General features: G+C 42.4%; 1 protein-coding gene across 2 annotated transcripts in view; it reads left to right on the top strand.

Moving 5' to 3' along the window:
- Window positions 1–21,690, top strand: part of gria3b (glutamate receptor, ionotropic, AMPA 3b) — a 157,025-nt gene that overhangs the window by 110,981 nt on the left and 24,354 nt on the right. For both annotated transcript variants that reach the window (XM_080416373.1, XM_080416374.1), the window contains exons 9-12: window positions 3,159–3,266; window positions 6,654–6,860; window positions 11,770–12,143; window positions 15,696–15,894. In XM_080416373.1, coding sequence (XP_080272499.1) covers window positions 3,159–3,266; window positions 6,654–6,860; window positions 11,770–12,143; window positions 15,696–15,894 — 888 coding nt within the window. The remainder of the gene's footprint in view (window positions 1–3,158; window positions 3,267–6,653; window positions 6,861–11,769; window positions 12,144–15,695; window positions 15,895–21,690) is intronic.

Consider the following 21,690-nt stretch of genomic DNA (forward strand, 5'->3'; position numbering starts at 1 on the left):
GGGTCTGCAGCCAAATACATTTTGGGGGTCCTGGACATGAAAATGTTTGAGTACTACTGATATACTGTACAGTTTGTTTTATGCTGTGGGGGAAGCGACAGGGCTTATGGAATCTGACACCCACTGCCCATGCAAACGTCCTTATCTTCACCGAAACTCAGCCAGAATCCATCAAGTCTCAACCCTGAATGTCCGCAAATCAACAACCACGAGTCATGGTGAAGTGAGAAACCAAAAAACCCCAACAACAACAATACAATAATAAAAGATGTAGCGTGTGTTGGCTAATTCCGAGTTAAACCTTGTTTTTGGAAACGATTAAGCGATTTTCATCTCATTTGCGAGATACATGTTTGGTAGAGAGAGACAGAGAGAGAGAGAAAGAGTGAGAGACTGGCGTGGGGACTGATGGAGCAGGGAGATGGTGATTGCCTTTCTCCCCGTTAGGTACCGGCAGCGCTCGGTGTGATGAGCTGTGCCAAATGTTACACGCCCTGCCATTCGAGCCCAAGACCACTGCAATCCGATAGCCCAACCGTCCAATCGAACGAGAGACGCAGGAATATTTCTGTTCCGCGGCATGGTCGCGCAGATATGAGCTTCATTCCTCTCCTGACAGTAATTACCATCCAAATAGCCAATTACTGTGATCCATGAATTCCTCCTGGCTTGACTCTTCACGAAGGTGATTCCCAGTGGTACGCTCAGATTATGACTGGTACCATATGATGACCCCGAGTCTCCTTTCATAACCTCTCCGGGTTCCGGGAGATGGTACCGCGTTACCGGGCTCCTCTCGTTAGCCGGATCACTGTGGGCTCCGTCATGCGCCTGAAGTGACGTGTGATTATGCCGCCTCTCAAGCCCATACTTCACCAATTAGCCACACGCCAACCCAAACTCGCATCCCGAATGCAACATGCACAGACGAGAGGAATGGAGAGAGAGACAAAGAGCGTGACAGAGAGACAGAGAGAGTGAGACAGACAGACAGACGGAGAGAGTGAGACGGAGAGAGGAGGTCAGAGAGAGAGAAATAGAAAGTGGAGGAACACAAGACAGGCAGGGCAGCAGTTTGTCAGAACCTGGAGTTCCAGACAGTAACCCCAGTGACAGTTCAGGGATGAAGGGTCTTAACAGTGACTGTCACCAGTGATGTATGGGTTTGATACGTGTCCCCGCCGCCCAGGGCGACATCAGGGGTATGCGTCTCCTCGGTGGCACTTCTGCAGCGGTACTCAAATGTCAGACAGTGTCGGACAACGCCGTTAGACTTGGAAATACTTTGTTAGGCAGGGGGGAGGGGGATCTCTGCAGTGTGTGTGTGTGCTGTAAACACAAACTGCTGCTCGGAGTCCAAGGATCCACTCGTTTCAGAGACGCGGGCATCACAACAAGAGTGTGAGAGACTAGGTACGCTGCTCACTAGCTCCGCCACCTGGCGTTTTAGAGTTCCACAGTGTCTCCCGTACCTGCCTTGTCCCCAAACCGTCAAAAGATTTAAGGAGGAGAAGGGAGAAAAAAAAAACAAGTGCACCAGATGTGAAGGGGAATGTGGGGGGTGGGTGGGTGGGCGTGGTAGCCAGCCCAGAAACGGTTCGAGCACTGGCAGCAACATATGCAACACGTTTTATCGTGAGCCAGCCATTATTTCAGACGGGCAAACAAACACTTGACATTGGTTTGAGAAAGCATCTGTGTAGCAGAATTGAAGCTCACTGCAGTGGCGAGGGAGTGGAGTGGAGAGGATAGGAGAGGCTCGCTCTGTGAGGCACTCGCATATTATGATAAATTATTAAGTGTGTATGCAGTTCACAGGCCCGAATATGAATTATTTACCATAAAACCTGGGAAGCCGAAGGTGGTGGGGTTTGATGTAGTCTTCTGCCACGAATGCTTGCACAGGAACGGCTGCGACTCTTCACTTTTTTGGCTACGGGAAGCGCCATCGTTGTGGTTACAAATCACAATCGCCGAGACCGTGTTTGCAAATGTCTGCGGGTTTATGACAGAAATGTCTGAAATCCTATGCTCTTCGCCACACATTCCCGTGCCAGGCCGCTCCATTCCAGTCCTCCGCTCACACACTGGTATTTGAATTGCCTTTTTGACACAAGGACAGAGGCACCCGGCCACTGGGAAATGCAGTGTTGTTTTAATGAGCCCAGACTCATGGCAGGTCCCGGCAGTACTTCATGTGATATGTCTCGCATGCGCCCTTAAAACATGCTAACAGGCAACACAGATGAGTGAGGCACAGGGATGGGTGTGGTGGCTGTTGACACACTAGAGAAGGAGTGGGTGGGTGGATTATCAATCTTGGGAGGGAGTGGGTGGGTGGTGGTCACTCTAGGGTGGTAGTGGGTGGGAGGTTGGTGGGTGGGTGTCTCCCTAGGGAGAGTGGGTGGGTTTTACTCTAGGGATGGAGGGAGGGAGGGAGTGGGTGGGTGGGATTTAGGTCAGCGATTCCCAACCTGGTATTGCAAGTGGGCCCCCAAATAATTATCAAAACATTACGTTTTTAACCCATTAAGGCCTGAGTCCGATTCTTAAAATGTTTTCTAAATCCTAACAGCTTTTTGAAAAAAATATAAAAATAAATAAATCACGATTTTAAAAAAAATAGCAGATCTATATCTGCTATTTTTGAATAGCCAAAGAAATCTAAAGTCACACAGATGCGTTCCAGGTCTTAATGGGTTAATGATAATGTAACATTAATATATATGTTTATTTTTTTAAAGGACCGTAAAGTATACTATGTTAGCTCCATTGGGACACAATCGATCGATTGATCATTACAACAAGCATGCTCTGGCTGCCGTGTTAAGTGGTCAGATGGGTGGGCCATTTTAACCCATTAAGACCTGAGGCGATTCTTAAAAATGTTTTCTAAATCCTATTTTTTTTGTTTGAAAAAAAATAATAAAAAAAATGTTCAAGATTTTTCAAAAATAGCAGATCTACAAGCTCATAGCGCGGCACTCGGTGCCGCGCTATGAGCTTGTAGATCTGCTATTTTTTAATAGCCAAAGAAATCTAAAGTGACAGGTCTTAATGGGTTAAAAGTGGGCTCTGATCCAGAAAAGGTTGGGGAACCGCTTGGTTTGTGTCCCACTCCAGGTGAGGGTTGATAACCACTTGTCTTCTCTTTTCAGATCGGTTACTGGAACGAGTACGAGCGATTTGTAAATATAATGGACCTGCAGGTCTCCAACGAGTCCTCCTCAGTGGAAAACCGAACCATTGTGGTCACTACTATTATGGTACACTTTCCATGCAGTTTTAAATGTTTTCACCTATTCTGCCACTCAAGGTCATGGTGTTGATTCTTTATGATTGATACATTCCTGTCCTGGGCGGGTAGAACCATATCTTTTTTGTGTGGGCTTTCCATCCACTCACTACACGTTGAAACAGTCCAGCCCGTTGACCATTAACTCACACGGCGGCCATTTTGCTCTTATGTCATCATCAACACACGGGGGTGCGGAGTAGAGCCTGCCCAGTGTGTGAAGTAAGATAAGATGGGACCTTTCAGTCGCCAAAGGCAGCACAGCAGTTGAGATACAGTTACAGGGCAAGGGAAAGTACTGTAGATGCAGCAGGGTAAAAGACATCACATACAAAAGAAACCCCATCAATAATGAATGAAAGTATACAACAGCATACACCCTCAACAAAGCTTGCATTATGCAGGACAAAAGCAATATTGAATACAGAATGAGCACAGTAGCCATGTCAGATAGGGTCCTTACAGTAATGAACTGTTGTTAATTCAGAGCTAATTAAACTATTGAAGGAGGAATAGAGCGACCACTGTGTGCCTCATTATAAATCTTCATGGCTACCAGCACAAAGGATAGTCTAAGTCTATTGTATTTCCCCTTGGGGTAGATGAATCTATTTCTCCCCCTGCTCAATTGCCCCACAATCTCCATGTGAAGGGGGTGTGAGTGGTTGTCCATGATAGCATCCAGTTTTCCTTGCTATACGCACCTTCGCCACCTACTTTGGCGGAGTAAGAACAAAGCAAGAGCCATGGCCGCCGTTTGAATATGGCCAACAGAGGAGTGTTTCAAATGTATCCGTGTGGGTGCCAAAGCATTTTGATTTTCCATACTCCAGTGGCCTGTCGTAGCAGTGACATCACAATAATGGTATAAATGAGAATGGTTGACTCCATCAATTTCAAAACAAACAAACAAACATACAAATGCATACGTAAGTAGACCTGTCAGTCATCATCAAAGTAAATGTTCAATGGCATTTGGGATAGACTGGCCAACGAATGACTACAGGACGACAGCAGCAATGGTTTCTCAAGCTGGGCAAAGCAAAATAACCAGTATTGGAGGGTGGATAAGATGATGACAATTTTTCTTTTTATGACCGCTCCAATCTATTTTGTATTGCTCCCCAGAGTGTTCTGTGTTGAAGTATAGCCTCTATGCAATACAGATGAGGAAGAAAAAGTAGTTTTATTTACATCTCTGACCAAGGTAAATGTCATGGTTGACATAAAGGTTTTTTCATAATTTTAGCCCCAGTATTAAGTGATACTTGGTAATTTCTATTCATCAAGCACTTTTGATCTTCCGCTCGAAACCTTTTCCAAATCTGACCATGCTTGAATAGTTGCCTGAGAGGTATATTTTTAGTATTAAAAAAATAGTAATTAAAAGATCCACTTGAAATACAGTAAAAAATCATTCAATCAAAGTCATTTGTATGCCAAAGGCCAACCCGCAAAAGTCTCCCCAGAACAGGAGGAAACGTTTAACATCTCTCTAAATGAGAGCTACAGTCAGGAGGTAAACATATGTTGAACGCAGAGGGAAACCAAGGTGAGATGGGATACATTCAGCACAGAACAAACAAACCATTGCTCTCCCACTTGCACCCTAATTGTTTGTGGCTGTAATGACAATGCCTGCTCTCCGGGAGCGCTCCTTTCTGTTTGATAATGATGAAGTGCTCAGTAAAGCCACAAGACCGTAGCTGCACCAGTGTTTTGAAAACGCAGGAGAGTCGTAATGGCACGCTCAGCTCTCCTCATGTTAATTCTTTTGACTTTATTCATGGAGTATTTTATTATTTTATCCCCTCCCCCCCTTTTTGTCTTTTCTGGATAGCAAATGATGGATCCTTTTTTTTAAATCTTTTTGTTATATTTATTTATTCTTTGGAATGATACAGCCTTTCCCCCGCGCATTGGTGCAATGTGCTTGAAAATAGCGTTGAGATAAGAATGGGCACTCTCTGATCCCTGTGCTGTCACTGGCATTTACTTCCCATTCCCATCCCCACCCCACTGAGAGCCAGCCACGCCCTGTCTACCGCACACAGCCAAGCCCTAGTGGCGGAAGAACTACTCCGATTTTAGACTTAAGACCCATTAAGACCTGGAACGCATCTGTGTCACTTTAGATGTCTTTGGCTATTCAAAAATAGCAGATATACAAGCTCATAGCGTTTTGAAAAATCTAGATTTATTTATTTTTTTTCAAAAAACATAGGATTTAGAAAACATTTTTAAGAATCGCCTCAGGTCTTAATGGGTTAAGCAAAAGTAGCAATACCACCAAAATACTCCGATTCAAGTAGAAAGTCCTGCATTCAAAATCGCATGTAAAAGTACAAAAGTGTTAGCATCAACATATACTTGATATGGTGTATTGATACTTGATACACCATATGCAAAAGTGAAAGCATCGTTATTTATTCTATTAGCGGATCTACAAGCTTGCGACACATTGTGTGCTTGCTATTTTCGTAAGAGTTTGTAGTATGTAGTAACTAAGGCTGTCATGTAAAAGCACAGTACGTCAGTAAATGTACTTTGTTACTTTACAGCACTGTCCAGCCCCGCTACAAACTTTTTTTTTTTCTCCCCACATTACAAGAGGCATGTCCCTCCACTCCGCCCCCACTTCCTTTTAAGAAAGAGTCGCCCCCTCTTCTGTGGGCAGGCCAGGCGAGGGGGGGCAGGGCAGGCCAGGCGAGGGGAGGGGAGGGGGGCAGGGCAGGCCAGGAGGTTAGGTGCGCTAGGCTTGGTGTCTGCTGGCCAGTCAGTGTGTGTCAGTGCATTTGTGGTGCATCATCTGTGCATGCATGTTTGTTTGCATGAATGTGGTTGTAGCAGCTTATTATTTTTGGATGGGTGGGGATGGGGGGGGGGTGTGTGTGTGTGTGTGTGTGTGTGTCCGTGTGTGTGTGTGCGTGCGTGTGTGTGTGTGCCTGTGTGTGTGTGTGTGTATGTGTGTGTGTGTGTGTGCTTGTATTACTGTACTTGTGAGGACCATATGTCCCCAAAGTATATATACAGTAGCATTTGAGAAATATACACATTTAAAGGTTAGGTTTTTGTGTTAAGGTTGGAGTTACGCCCGATTTATACTTAAATGCGCGCCAATGTCCCGCACCAGAATTCGTTTAGCTTCAGGGTTAGGGTTAAAAATGGTATATATCATCATGAAATCGCTGTCCAAAAATGTTGATGACCTCACACGTATAGTAATACAAACATGTGTGTGTGTGTGTGTGTTGTGCGTGCGTGCGTGTGCACACTGTATGCAAAGGTGCGTGCGTGCAAGGCAGCGCCCTGCAAGCACAGGAGTGGAATAAACCCAAGTGTGTGTTCGAACCAACAGGAAGCTCCTTATGTGATGTTCAGGAAAAATCATAACCATCTGGATGGCAATGAGAGATATGAAGGCTACTGCGTCGATTTAGCCTCTGAGATTGCCAAACATGTTGGAATTAAGTACAAACTGTCTATAGTAATGGATGGGAAGTATGGAGCCCGTGACCCCGAGACCAAGACATGGAACGGCATGGTCGGTGAACTGGTCTATGGGGTGAGTAACTGGGAGCCTCTTTGATTTCACGATTACATGACAGTTTGCAAGGAACTTCAACATGAGAGGAGATCGCATTTTTCTGTCTTAAGGTCATCACCAACTCACCCCGAGCGAGCTCAAAACCCGCGTAACGGGCGAGTCAGATGGTTCAGCTGGGAGTGATTTTATCAAATCGTCGCCATCGGTGCTGAAACCTTGTATCTCCATTATTGCAGCGTTCTATGCGTTTTTGGGAGTTAATGCCCCCGCTTTGTCAAAATAGAGGAAATAGCAGATCTACAAGCTCATGCTATTTACGCTATTTTTGAACACTTTTGAAAGTGTCTGTCTGTGGGTTTATATACCGTACAAATATTTAACCAATCAAAGTATTAACCCATTAAGACCTGGAACGCATCTGTGTCACTTTAGATTTCTTTGGCTATTCAAAAATAGCAGATCTACAAGCTCATAGCGCGGCACCGAGTGCCGCGCTATGAGCTTGTAGTTCTGCTATTTTTGAAAAATCTTGAAAAAAAGAATGTTTTTAAAGAATCGCCTCAGGTCTTAATGGGTTAACAGGAGCTTATGGCTAAACAATTGCTACATTGGATCCAATTTTAACATGGATTCCTTTTTTCCCCATTTTGCGAAAAGTAACAGTGTTTCGACATACAAGGTTTCCGCACCCGACGGCGACGAAATAATGCACATTGTCCACTGGGCTTTGCATTGTGGGAGTTGGTGCTAATCCTGAGCTGGAGAAAATGAAATCATTTCTCAGTGCTGTTCATTGCAATTAATCCTTCACTGTGCTTAGGCTACAAATTGCATCAGGCTTTTCACGGTCAAAACAGAGGTAGGTATGTAAACACAATGTGACCATATGGCAAACACAACTGTAATCACTTTGATGAATGAAAAATTATATGCCTTTGAAGTGATTGTGTAATTATGCTCATTGTTTGATGTGTATGATGGATATGCGGCGTTGTAAATTCACAGCTGAGAAAATCTGCCTTAAAATCAACAGCTAAATGGTGGGTTGCGGTTTAGAAGCAACAAGATCCATATGGGGCTTGCGCTCCATAAAGTTGCTGGGGCTGTTCGCATTAGCGGAGGGCCAGTGGTTGGGGGAAGTTTTTTTTTTAAGTAAAAGTACTGTATTCAAAATTGCTTTGAGTAAAAGTAAGGGCGTCGGATATGCTTACAGTACAAAAGTGAAAGTACTCAAAATTAATGTTTCAATTTCTTTCAAAAATGTCAAATCTACAAGCTGCTATTGTGAGCTTTTAGATCTGCTACTATTGAATAAACAAACTAGGCCTTAATCGGTTTATGTATGTTTTGTAATAACAATCTAAATCTACAAAGTACAGTAGCTTATAAATGAGGTTTTCAAGTAATATTTGCCTCTGAGATAGTAGAAGTATAAAGTGTCATACAGTACCGGTACTCAAGTAAATCGTTGCGGGCAGAAACCTCTTATCTCCACATAGGCTATATAAAGTTGTGTTTTTTCGTAAATTAACGCCCTACTTGATTATATTACAGCGTCACTCAAAAGTAGCAGATATACAAGCTCGAAAAGCGTTTTGAGACAAAATGTACTTAGTTACTCCACCACTGAGCAGAGGGGGAGACGTGTGTTATGTTGGCCTGACAAAGTGCTCAGAGGTCTCGCAAACGGCTCCCCTTCACGCGCTCCCAAATGATCCCCCGTCCTCTAAGGCCACAGCAGCTTATTGAGCGAGAGGGGGGGGGGGGGGGGGATGCAAAATGCATGAGTGTTACGCTCTCTTCATCTGTTCAATTTCCCCGCTATCAGCCACAGAGATTGCCTCGTTTGATCTGCTATCGTGACCAAATTATCCTCCGAATTGGAAGTCCACTCCTCGCAAATGGAAGACGAGGGGGGAAAAAAACAAAAGGTCCATCTACCTGTCAACCCAGCCCCCCCCCCCCCTCAAGTCTTTCTGGGTCCGGTACAGTGGTGGACTGTAATGAAGTACATTTACTCTAAAGTATCTGTACTTTACTTGAATATAGACCACTACATTTCAAGTCAAATTTTTCACTTTTGCCTCCACTACGAGAAAATGTACTTGCACTTATGAATACTTAAATACTTTTAAAAGCAAGTACTCCAGTACTTTATCTCAAGTACGAGAATTTGACAGAGCAACTTTCACTTGTAGTTGATTAATATTTGACCAGGAGTCAAGTATAAAATGGGGCTTAGTTAATGTATGTTTTGTAATAATAATCTAAATCTACAAAGCAGCTTGTAACTAAAGTTGTCAAATAATTGTAATGGAGTAAAAAGTGGAGTATTTGCATCTGAGATGTGGAATAGAAGTAAAGTATTGGAAACATTGGCATACTGTACTCAAGTAAATTAACAGGGCCGCACAATTTTACCTAAATACAGTATTTGAGTAAATGTACTTACATTAGTTACTTTCCATACCACTGCCTACCTGTCAACCCCCATCAAGCCTTGCTGCTCCTGTAGTTTTTACGGCAGGTGCGCCGGGCACTAACGATTATGCACGCGTTGACCTTTCGGACCAGTAAATTAATTTGATTTTAGTTTGTCTTTTAAAGGTTTAGGCCCCGAGGCCGGCGCGTTTTATGTGTTTTGTTTTCCCTTCATCGCTGATTGACTGCTGCTGGCGTCGAGGATTAAATGGTTATAGCCCCGCGTTGACGGGCGCGCAAAGCAACACTGTCACGTTATATCAGGGCGTGTTTGCGTTTCACTCGGTTTGACCTTGTAAAGGAACACGCTCCGGGTGCGTCGCCTTAAAAACAGGCGCTATTCCTTAATTTATGTGTGTGGAAGACAATACAGAGCAGACAGTACAAATAAGTGTCCTTCATACAAAACCGCAACGCTTTGAAGAGCGGCGGTTATTTAATTAATCGCACACACTCTAGCTGCAGAAACACTGTCTGAAGTGATTAATTATTTTCGTCTGTTTTTACAAAGAAAAACCCCATGGTTTTGAATGTAAAAAAAAAAAAAAAAAAAGAAAAGAAAAAGTGCTTGCCGCCACCTCAGAGCGTTTTTGGTAGAATGCCATGATTTTGGAGCAGGAAAACAAAAAAATGGGGAGGGGGACGGGGGACGGGGGGACGGGGGGTGTTGGGCGAAGAGAAACAGCTTGGAAGATAAAACATAATGCAAATGCCAGAACTGGTTTCTCTTCAGGGGATGGGGGGGGGGGGGCTGATGAATGGCATGCGAGCTGGAATGCTGGAGAGAGCCCGGGGTTGCCATGTTCCTCATCACAGACACTCGTTGAACAGTGTGCGACTCTTAAATCAAAGCCATTTGTCGTTGGACACAGAACTGACGGAATATAGTGTATATCACGCAGAGAAGTAGGAGATGATTAGCAATATTATCGCTCACGATTTGAATTAGAATTTTGTTGTTGCGGCATTTTTTTAAAAAAATGTTATGGTTAGCGTCATATTAATTACTTTTCATTCACTACTAAGCTATTTTGATGCAGTTGTAGTGCAGTGATTCCCAACATGTGGGCTGTCTAGAATATTGCAAGTGGGCCCCTAAATAATTGGCAACATTTTTGTATTCATATAACATTAATATTAAAAGCTTTAATGTTTCACATTGTTTACATTTTCTTCTTTAAAACCTTGACAAATGACTTTTCAAAATCATCCCGATAAATAGGAACTTAAAGTATGCTACGTTAGTTCCATTGATTGAAGCCGTAACACAATTGATTGATTGATCATTCAAATAATGGGCCCACCCATAACTTGTTAAGTGTTCAAATGGGTGGTCCACCAACGCTTTTGAGATTTTCCAAGCGGGCCCTGATCCAGAAAAGGTTTGGAACCGCTGAATTAGAATGTTGTTGTCGAGGCGTTTATTTGCATTTGTTTTTTAGGGTGAGGGTTATTAATTACTTTTCTCCCATTAGCTATTGTCATGCACTTGTTTAGTGGGTTTTTCTTTAATTGATTTTAGCAGCTATTCCATTATCTGTGCGCCGTTGTTTTTTTTAAAAGATTCATTTTAATCTCCTGGAGTCGTTCCGCTCATTTTCTCAAACACAATAGTATTTGGAATAAATAGGGATCCATTTGAGGCAAAACTTGCAAACATGACACCTTGTTGAGTTCCTTCCAAGCTGCTTCTCTGGATTTATCTAAATATATTTGTCATTCAGAAACCCCCACAGGCTGTTTCTCATTTCTGCTGTCTCTCATCGTGAAGAATGTGTTTATATTTCTGTCTGTCTCAATCTCTCATGTGTTAGTCAGTGTTGTGTGACTTCTAGTATCCCCACACATAATAATATTATAACACTTTTCTAACCTACGATGCTATCCTACCGTTCTCGTTTCATGTGTCTTGTTTCAGCTTCTCTTAGAAGGACTCACTAAGCACCTCGGCGGTCTGTTTGAGTTGAAAAACACATCGTTGCTGTCTGGAAGAAACCTTGTAGGCCTATCTCCATATTTCAAGTTCTATAAATATGCAACCGATGAAAAGTATTGACAAGAGCTTGTGATTAAATAATAACTACATTTGATCCAATGGAACACCGTTTTTTACCTTCCATTTACTGAAAAGGTACGGTTTTGGACATACAAGGTTTCCACCCGACATCTCAGATGAATGTCTTAATGAACAGTGAACAGTCTAATATGAATAATAATGGCTTTATTCCCCCTGAAGTTTGTAGGAGAACCGGGATTCTGGCTGCAGTCATTCAACATGCTTAGAACAAGTGGTTCTCAAAGTGGGGTCTGGGGACCCCCCGGGGGTTCCAGGGGGTCCCCAGTAAAATGAATATTATGTTTGAGAGCCACTGGTGTAGAATGACCCGGTTTGTCTCGCGTGCCGGCGGGAACTAACGCTCGCTGTACCGTGTCCCCCTGTTTCCAGAGAGCAGATATAGCTGTCGCGCCTCTCACCATAACACTGGTTCGAGAGGAGGTGATAGACTTTTCCAAGCCCTTTATGAGCCTGGGCATCTCCATTATGATAAAGAAACCCCAAAAGTCCAAACCCGGGGTGTTCTCCTTCCTGGACCCGCTGGCCTATGAGATCTGGATGTGTATAGTGTTTGCCTATATTGGCGTGAGCGTGGTTCTGTTCCTGGTGAGCCGCTTCAGCCCGTACGAGTGGAACCTGGACGAGCAGGACGAGACCAAAGACCCGCAGACGCCGCCCGATCCCCCAAACGACTTTGGCATCTTCAACTCCCTGTGGTTCTCGCTGGGCGCCTTCATGCAGCAGGGCTGTGACATCTCCCCCAGGTGGGTCTTCTGGAGCGGTGGTTTCCAACCTTTTTCATGTCAAGGACCCCTTAATTGATATAGATTTGGCCGCGGACCCCCATTTGAAAATGTTTTGCGCCAGAGACCCCCAGAAGCAAAGATATCACATCAGTACATTTTCGCTTTAAAAAATATAAATATTCAAAGATATGCACACAAAAAATATATATATCAAAAATAGCAGATCTACAAGCTCATAGCGCGGCACTCGGTGCCGTGCTATGAGCTTGTATATCTGCTATTTTTGAATAGCCAAAGCTAAGTGGTTAAAAATGATTGTGACGCTATGTTAACTAATTTTGCTGGGGACCCCCTGGTACTCCCTCAAGGACCACTGGTGGTCCCCGGACCACTGGTTGAAAACCACTGTTCTGGAGTTGGTATCAATCATCATCAATTATATGAAGTAGAAAGTTGCGAATGCATGTAATAACCGTTGTACCCATGGGCCTCTCTGTGTCCCTTTTATGCCCATATGATGTGGGGGTTAACAGGGTGCCCCCAGTGAAATGTGTTAATATAGTATCAAAATCAGTTTAACCCATTAAGACCGGGAAAGCATCTTTGTCATTTTAGAGTTTTAGCTAAAAAGCATTCTTTTATACTTTGGCTATACAAAAATAGCAGATATACAATCTCATACATAGCGCGTCACTTTGTGCTGCGGGACAAGCATGTAGATCTGCTATTTTTTTTTATTTATATTTGTGCAAATCTTTGAATATATATCTTTTAAAGCAAATAATTTTAACTCAAATCTTTGCTTTTGGGGGTCCCTGGAACAAAATATTTTGAGATGGGGGTCGGCGGCCAAATACATATAATTAACTCATTCAGTGCCATTGACGTCACCGACGACATGTTTTTATAAGCCCAGGGTGCCAATATATATATATATATATATATATATATATATATATATATATATATATATATATATATATATATATATATTTTTAAACGTTCAGAACCCAAGATATCATAATTTGAAGATTTGCTGCTCCATTCACTTCTTGTTTAACATCTTACTGAAAAAGGCTGTATCTCACTTCCTAAGCACTTTTTTTACAATGTATTTTTGGCTCTGGCACTCAGAGCCAAACTGCCAGAAATAAGTCAGGCACTGAATGAGTTAAGGGGTCCTTGACATGAAAAAGTTTGAGCACCACTGATACAACAACATAAGTTTTTTTCAGAAAACTGTTAGGATTCAGTAGACATTGAAGAATCGACCTCAGGTCTTAACACTTTGGATATCTGAAAATATCAGATATACAAGCGCACAACATGACTGGTGCCCGTTGGGTACCGGTCTACTCGGGAACGATCCAAGTTGGTAATGCATGCCCCACCCTGTTATGTAATGCCCCTGGATGTACCTATAGAGATCTCCTTGTCCCTTTTCTGCCCATATACAGTATGGATGTCATCAGTATATGCCCATATACGGGTATGTGGGCCTATAGGTCAGCTTGGCGGTTTTGGACAACCGCCTATCTCAGTGGTTCTCAACCTGATTTTTTATTTATTTTTTATTTTTTTTGGGGGGGGGGGGGTCCCAGATGACAGTGAAGTGACAATTTAAGGACGATTAAGACCTTTTTAATACCCCCCCCCCAAAAAAAAAAGAAAGAAAAGAGAAATACCATTGCTGCATCAAAAGTAATCAACAAACTATACTATAAAAAGTGGCCAAATTGTCAAATAATATAATATAATCTACAGGCTCACAACACAAGGCGCTGTGAGCTTGTAGATCGGCTATTTTCACAATATTTATCTGTGGAACAGAGTCAAACTAAATGTAATACCTCAACTCCTACATTCCAAGTGCTTATCAGAGTAGGGGGGGTCCCCAGTTCAAATATGATTATTTTGGGGGTCACGGCCTGAAAAGGCCTCCCTCGGGTCCTCTGTGATACGCACGCCCAGTTTGAGGTCGATCGGTCAGACGGCTGTGATTTATCTTTGCAACGTATTACAACTGTTTTGTTGCGTCGCAAATCATCGGTGTGGACTGGGCTTTACGATCGACCAGATGTAGATCAGCTGTTTTCGCAGAACGTTTGCCCCCCTTTTTTGCCAAATGTTCTTCCGTGTGTGCCAGATATTTGTCTATTTATGCCTGTTATGACATGCCCAGGACGCTAGGGTTCATTTAGAGGAGCGGTGGATGTTTGATCTCTCACGCAGGAGAGACCCCGGTTCAAATCCTGGCTAGGACATAAATGTTCCAGATTGCAGGTCTAAGTGCTATTTAAAAAAAAAACGTTTTGTTACCGCCGTGCTCTAACTCCTCCGGTGTGATATCCTCTTAGATCAACAACATTTATAAAAGTAGGGTCGCACTCAGAGTGGCAAGAGTGAATTTACTTTTTTATTATTTCTCGCAGTACATGTCTCTAAAATGAACAAACGCTTCGGCTATCCAGCCTTTGTCAATAATAAAAAAAAGTCAACTCACTCTTGCCACTCTTGAGTGTGACCCATTACTTTTATAAAGGTCTAAGTGCTAGCAATAGGTAAGGAGAGGTAGCCACTGCCACCGCTGAGTGCCACAGTCACACATGGTGAACAAAGTGAAATTGCAAACTCTTGTGGCAAACAGTGTTTTTGAACGCACCCCTGGAGGGGACAGGGAAACCGAACAGCAGAGAAAAGCATCAGCATTAAATCTGCTTCTCTCTCTTTTAGATGTAAATCTATCTTCCAAATGGTCAATCTTCTAAATGGCTTTTTGCTGTCTCTATACTTTATACTTTGCTGATTGGAAGCTGCGCCCATATCCCATTAATTGCACCCATTATGTTAAATTGAGTTGGACGGTTTTAATTGAGTTTGACAGTTTGTGTACTAAGACTGCCGTGACTAAAATGGTTTTATCAATACTGTCTTCAGGCTATGACCTGGATTTCTCTGTAGGCCATGAACTCTGACCCTGAGTTGTTTCAAGGCTAATGATCAAGATGATTATTGAACATTTTCTAAACCAAAAATATGACATCCGCGTTGGCCACTTCACAGCATTATGCAGTGCTGACTCTGGCTGGAATGGCTTTTTATGGCTTTTAGGGGTTTAAAAAATGTTTTCTGATGACCAGTGCAATTAGACACATTAACAGCAATTGCCAGATCAGAGCACTTGATCAGCTGCACTTACAATTACAATTTACATTTAAGATAACATTTTAGGCATTTAGCAGACGCTCTTGTCCAGAGCAACTTACAATAAACAAGGTAAATAATCACATAAATAGAATGCATATATATATATATATATATATATATATATATATATATATATATATATATATATATATATATATGTGTGTGTCTGTCTGTCTGTCTGTCTGTCTGTCTGTCTGTCTGTCTATATTATTATTTTAATCTACAGCTAAAATGGCATGTTCGAAATAGAGAATGATTAGTTATCGATTTATTTTCTTAAATTATTGATTATCTTTTAAATCTTGTGAGTAACTGTTCTATTAACCCCTGGTTTCCTTTCCTCCTTCACCCTCGCCCTCCCAGGTCTCTGTCAGGACGTATAGTGGGTGGTGTGTGGTGGTTCTTCACTCTCATCATCATCTCGTCCTACACGGCCAACCTGGCTGCCTTCCTGACGGTAGAGAGGATGGTGTCTCCTATAGAGAGCGCCGAGGACCTGGCCAAGCAGACTGAGATAGCGTACGGCACGCTGGACTCAGGTTCCACTAAGGAGTTCTTTAGGGTGAGCAACGCTTGACCTTCATGAACTTCCATATTGGTACTCTGTTACAAGTGAAAGGCCTGTATTCAAAATGTTGCTTGAGTAAAAGTTCAAAGGTGTTGGTGTCAAAATATGCTTAAAGTACCAAAACTAAAAGTACTCATTTAGCATAATGCGGGTTTTTTTCCCCCTCAAAAGTTTACAAAATCTTTTGCAGATAGCTGATCTACAAGCTCACAACGCATCGCATTTACAACACGTTGTGAGATTGTAGATTGGCTATTGTCAGACAAAGTATAAAATAGGGCTTAATTGGTTAATGTACGTTTTGCAATCATAATCGAAATCTACTAACTTGTAACCACAATATTTGCCTCTGAAATGTAGCGAAGTAGAAGTATAACGTATCGAAAAATGGAAATACTCAAGTTAAGTAAGGGGCCGTGTCCACAGAAAGCATTTTTTTTTAGCTGACAGCTACCTGTCTGTCATGTATTTCTATGGTAAAGACGCGCTCCTCTTCCAAGTGCCCGAGCATCGCGCTTCAGCGCTCCCGGTGACTGCCGTTTTGTTTTTTCATGCGGCGCCCTGAGCGCTTCATGCAGACAATAGTTCATCTTTTTGGAGAGGAGCGCTGCTCTTTTGATCCTCCTGGCTGTGACTGACAACCCCGGTAATTTGCGATTCCAACATTGAATTGTTACCACAACCATGAGAATTCCATGTTTACCGTTGTTTCTGCTAAGCTATTTGTGCTAATAACGCAGATGACAAGACGTTCGAGCACAGTGACAGTCAGTGGTGGAAAAAGTAATTAAATGTTTTACTTAAGTAAAAGTATCAATACTGCAATGTAGAAGTACTCTGTTACAAGTAAAAGTTCGGAATTAAAAATGTAAAAGTACAAAAGTATTGGTATCAAAATGTACTTAAAGTACCAAAAGTAAAAGTACTAAAATGTTTGAAAATAGCAGATCTACAAGCTCACAACGCGTCGCATCGCGACGCGTTGTGAGCTTGTAGATCGGCTATTTTCAAATAGCCTAAGTATAGAATATGGCTAAAGTGGTCAATGTATGTTTTATAATGTAATAATCTATATCCAGAAAGTAACTAGTAACTAAAGTGTTCAAATAATTGTAGTGGAGTAAAAGTACAATATTTGCCTCTGAGATGTAGTGGAGTAGAAGTAAAAGTATAGACAATTGGAAATACTCCGGTAAAGTAAAAGTACCTCAAAATTGTACTTAAGTACAGTTCTTAAGTAAATGTACTTAGTTACTTTCCACCACTGGTGACAGTAACGGTGTCAATAAACACTGCGGACATGCGAGAGGCATGGACATGATATCCAAAGCGCCCCTGAAAGTACCTCAAATTGTACTTAAGCACAGTACTTAGTCCACAGTTACGTTCCTCGAACAGTCCCGACCTCCATAACCTGCTGAATCAGCACAGTGCCGGACAAATCGTCCATAGAGCGGGCCTTCTGCTCCGACTCCTGTTCAACTTAGTCGCTCCGTAATTCCACAAACTCAATTAGCGCCGGGGCCTTTGCTTGGATGATAAAACGAGCTATATAGCCTGTGTAATGTCCCTAGAAAGCCTTCCTCGCTGGAGAGCTATTCTCTACCTTCTACTCTTTAGTCCCAATTATTCCGGTCTCCGTAAGAGGGTGAAGCATCAAATGAGGCAATTTGCCAATGGAATTACTTCTTGAACTCGGGTGAAATGTATGCGTCTGTGCTGCGGTATGTCAGTGGTTCTCAATGTGTAAGGGTCCTTGACGAGTTACGGGTCTGTAACTCTGACTCTCTCAGAGTTAAAACACACAGTTTTCACAGTGTAGATTGGGGTTCATATATCTTTTAATTCAGTGATTCGCAACTTTTTTCTATTTGAAGGGACCCCCAGTTTAACCCATTAAGACCTGGAACGCATCTGTGTCACTTAAGATTTCTTTGGCTATTCAAAAAATAGCAGATCTACAAGCTCATAGATCTGCTATTTTTGGAAGAATCGTGAAGATGTGTGCAAATCTTTGCGTATATATATTTTTTCAAAGCGAACATTTCTTACTCAAATCTTTGCTTCTCGGGGTCCCTGGAACAAAATATTTTGAGATGGGGGTCCGCGGCAATACATATAATTTTTGGGGTCCCTAACATGAAAAGGGTTTTGAACACACCACTGTACCAACATATGTTTTTTCAGAAAACAATCTGGAAAGGAAATCAGAACCAAAAGTTGAGAACCAGTACTTTTTTGGACCAATTATTCTGATCTCCGTAAGAGAGCAAGGCACAAATGAGGCATATGTTGCCAGTGAAGTACTTCTTGAACTCCTGTGACATGAATGTGAAATTTATGCACAGCGTTGCTGCAGTATGCAACCTTGGAGGCTGCGGGGGCCTGTCAGCAAGAAAGTCTGATAACAACGTAAAAAGTGTCTCAGAGGTGATAAAGACAGGAGCCTAATCAAAGCGGCCCGCATCACGCTTAAAACTCAAAGGGGTCAGCTCGTAAAATATAATTAGCTCGCCGGCCGCGGCTGGCAAATTGGTCCTGATGAAGAGAACGGCCTGTGGGTCAAACAAAGCAGGGGTTTTTTTTAAAGACGCCCGAGATTGGAGCGGAGCAATATGTCCGTTGGCGTGAGGGATGAGACACGCAATTAAATCATAATTTGACCAAATGCCGAGCGGTTATTAAGTCTCTCTACAAACACCCACACGCCTCTTGCTCTGGAGATGAAACAAAACAAAACATGCGCGTCTTTCAACGAGGGCTGGGCGATTTTTGACTTCAGATCAATGTCACGATTATTTCAATCTCCATGGCCTCGATCAAATCACATCTTTGTTTATAGAGCACATTTAAAACAATTGAAATTGACCAAAATGAAGCAAAGCATCAACATAATACCGTACATACTGTATGCATGTGCGCCCACATGGTCACGCAGCATCAAAAAACACATATAAAATGAAATGGATACAAGAACTTCAGGCACTGTATGATTAAAAGCCAATGATAAGAAGTGAGTCTTAACCCATTTAGACCGGGAAAGTATCTGTGCCATTTTAGATTTCTTTAGGCTATTAAAAAAATCGTGAAAATGTGTGCAAATCTTTGAATATATGTTTTTTTTAAGCGAACATTTGTAAAATATTTTTGCTCCAGGGAACTCCAGAATCAAATATTTGAGTTAAAAAAAAAATAAAAAAAATATATGTATTCAAAGATTTGCGCAAAATGTTCAAGATTTTTCAAAGAAAGAGCTTGTATGTCTGCTATTTTTGAATATAATGGTTATAGCAAAAAATCTAAAATGACACAGTAGCCTATTGCGTTCCCGGTCTTAATGGGTTAAAGAGAGATTTAAAAGCCTCGATAGACTGAGCACTTCTAATGGGGAGGGGCAGGCTATTCCAGAGCCTGGGGGGACTGCAGCGGCAAAGGCACGGTCAACCCCCGCTTATTAGCCTGTTTTTTTTCTCCGGTACAACCAGGGGCAGCTTGTCAGCAGACCTCAGTGCTCTGATTGGGTATAATAACGGTACAAGAGTTCTGATCGGGGCCAGCCCGTGTAGAGATTCATAAACAAATAGAAGCACTTTAAAAAAAAAATCAATTCTAAAATTGGCAGCGAAGCCAATGAAGTGCAGCTAAATTGGGGTTATATGGCTGGTATAAGTGAGGAGGCCGAGCAGCTGTGTTTTGGACCAGGTGCCAAACGCCTGAGTGAAGACTGCTCAATACCGGTGTGCAAGGAATTACAGTAATCGAGTCGAGAGGATATGAAGGCATGGATCGCCATCTCCAGGTGTTTTGGGGGGGGGGGGGGGGGGGGGGTTGTTAACCTCGCTAGGAGTCTTAGTTGGAAAAAAAAAAAAACTGAGCGAATCTGTTTATCTAATGTAAAGGAGCTGTCAACGGTATCACAGAGGTTTTTCATGGCTGTATGTTTGAGTTGAATTTGGAGATATCGTCGTTTTGGCAGGTCCAGTTTTTGTATTTAACCACTTGAACCCCAGCGTCCATGTTCAGGCGGGGGAACATTAGCCAACAATAGCCAATCTACGAGCTTGTAGATTGGCTATTTTTGGCGGTTCGTGGTGTAGAAGGGAGGGGGGGGGGAAACGGTACCAAATACTTAGCCAACTCGGGTCCAGTTTACTATGTCTAGAGGGTTTGAGTGGTTAAGAAGTGCAGTCAAACTAGTTTGCAAAATAATTAATGAAACCGTATTGAGACTGTGATGACGAAACACAATATGACAGTCTTTTATCTTTGTCTCGCTCATTACTCATCAGCGGGAGAGAGGCAATTCATGTGCTTCACAGCTGCAGCCTATTGGCACAATCCACTATTCATTTGCATTACCCCTGGGTTGAATTGTTCAGAACAACAAAACAAAACAAAACAAAATGAGAGCCACATTTTTTTTTATTTTTTCCCCCAGACGAAGGACAAGTTACTGTCTGCAGTATTGTTAGACAGCAACATAGTTTGTGTGGAATTTCAAAGTCCTTGAGATCAGAAGTTTCAAGTCTGAAAGCTCCGAGACGATGCAGGGCTTCATAATAATTATGGAGATGCTAAAGTATCGTAGCGAGCATGACGCATGAAATGTACACTAACAAGAGTTCACCAACATACATTCTTCTTTTGAAAGTGTTATAGAGCAGGGGTTTTTTTTTCAGGCCAAGGACCCCTTAGCTGAGAGAGAGAGATGAAGCAGGGACCCCCGCTACGTATTGGATTCATGTTAAAAGTGTGTTTTCACCACTTAAACCCTCATTACTTTGTAAACTTGACCTTTGGCTCTGTACTTGGTCTGCTCTTTTTTCCCTACACCAAACCACTTCGCCGAACAAGCTTGTAGATCGGCTATTTTCGGCAAATATTCCCCCCCAGAATAGGGATGCTAGGGTTCAAGTGGTTAATGTAAAAAATGAAAAAAATAAAGTCCCTATCACACAAAGATTTGGCGGTCCCCCTGCAGTATTTCTGAGGACCCCCTAGGGGTCCCGGACCCCCGTCGAAGATCCCTTCTATAGAGTGCTTGTTTAGTAACAGGGCAGAGCAGGTTTCTCCAGCTCTTTAGTAAACACAAAATGCATTTTCCGGTGGGTCACCAATTTTATCCAATCAGAAGAGAGTACACATTTATCAGCTTCAAATGTAATGGTATTCCAAAAAAAGATTTTCAGCACATTTATTCATTTTATCACTTTACGATTCCACTTGTTTATCCTGTATCCTGTATGAGATCTCTCTTCTGATTGGATGAAAATGCTATCCCGACCTGACGATGTATTTTCTGAGCTGGAGAGATGGGGGAGACCCCTGTTACTGAACAAACGATAACGGGGGCAAACAAAACAAAAAAATATTGTTGTACTGTCTTGCAATGGACTTGTCTGTGGAATCCTCTGACAGGTGGTCAGGGAGTCGCACTGCTGCATTCTGGGTAATAACGAGTGTCCTAGATATGGTATGAGTGTTCAGATAGGAAATGACATGTGTGAAATGCTATTCCAAGGGACTTTTAATTAAAACTGTAGAGGGCTGACAGGGGGGAGGAAAAAAAAACACTGATTAATGGGAGCTGAAGTTCTATTTCAGATCTGTTTTTCAGGAAATACGTTCCGGCTTAATTAGACCCATACGGCATCAACCAGCTGGAAATTTTAAATCAGGCGCAAATGTTTCAAACCAGACATATGTCATCATTCCCGACACTCCCCGCCTTAATATTTTATGATTTCACCTGCTTTTTTATTATTATTATTATTATTATTTTTTCAAAGG

Source organism: Gymnoscopelus braueri (genome assembly GCF_963280865.1).
Source record: "Gymnoscopelus braueri genome assembly, chromosome: 20".
Taxonomy (NCBI): Eukaryota; Metazoa; Chordata; class Actinopteri; order Myctophiformes; family Myctophidae; genus Gymnoscopelus; species Gymnoscopelus braueri.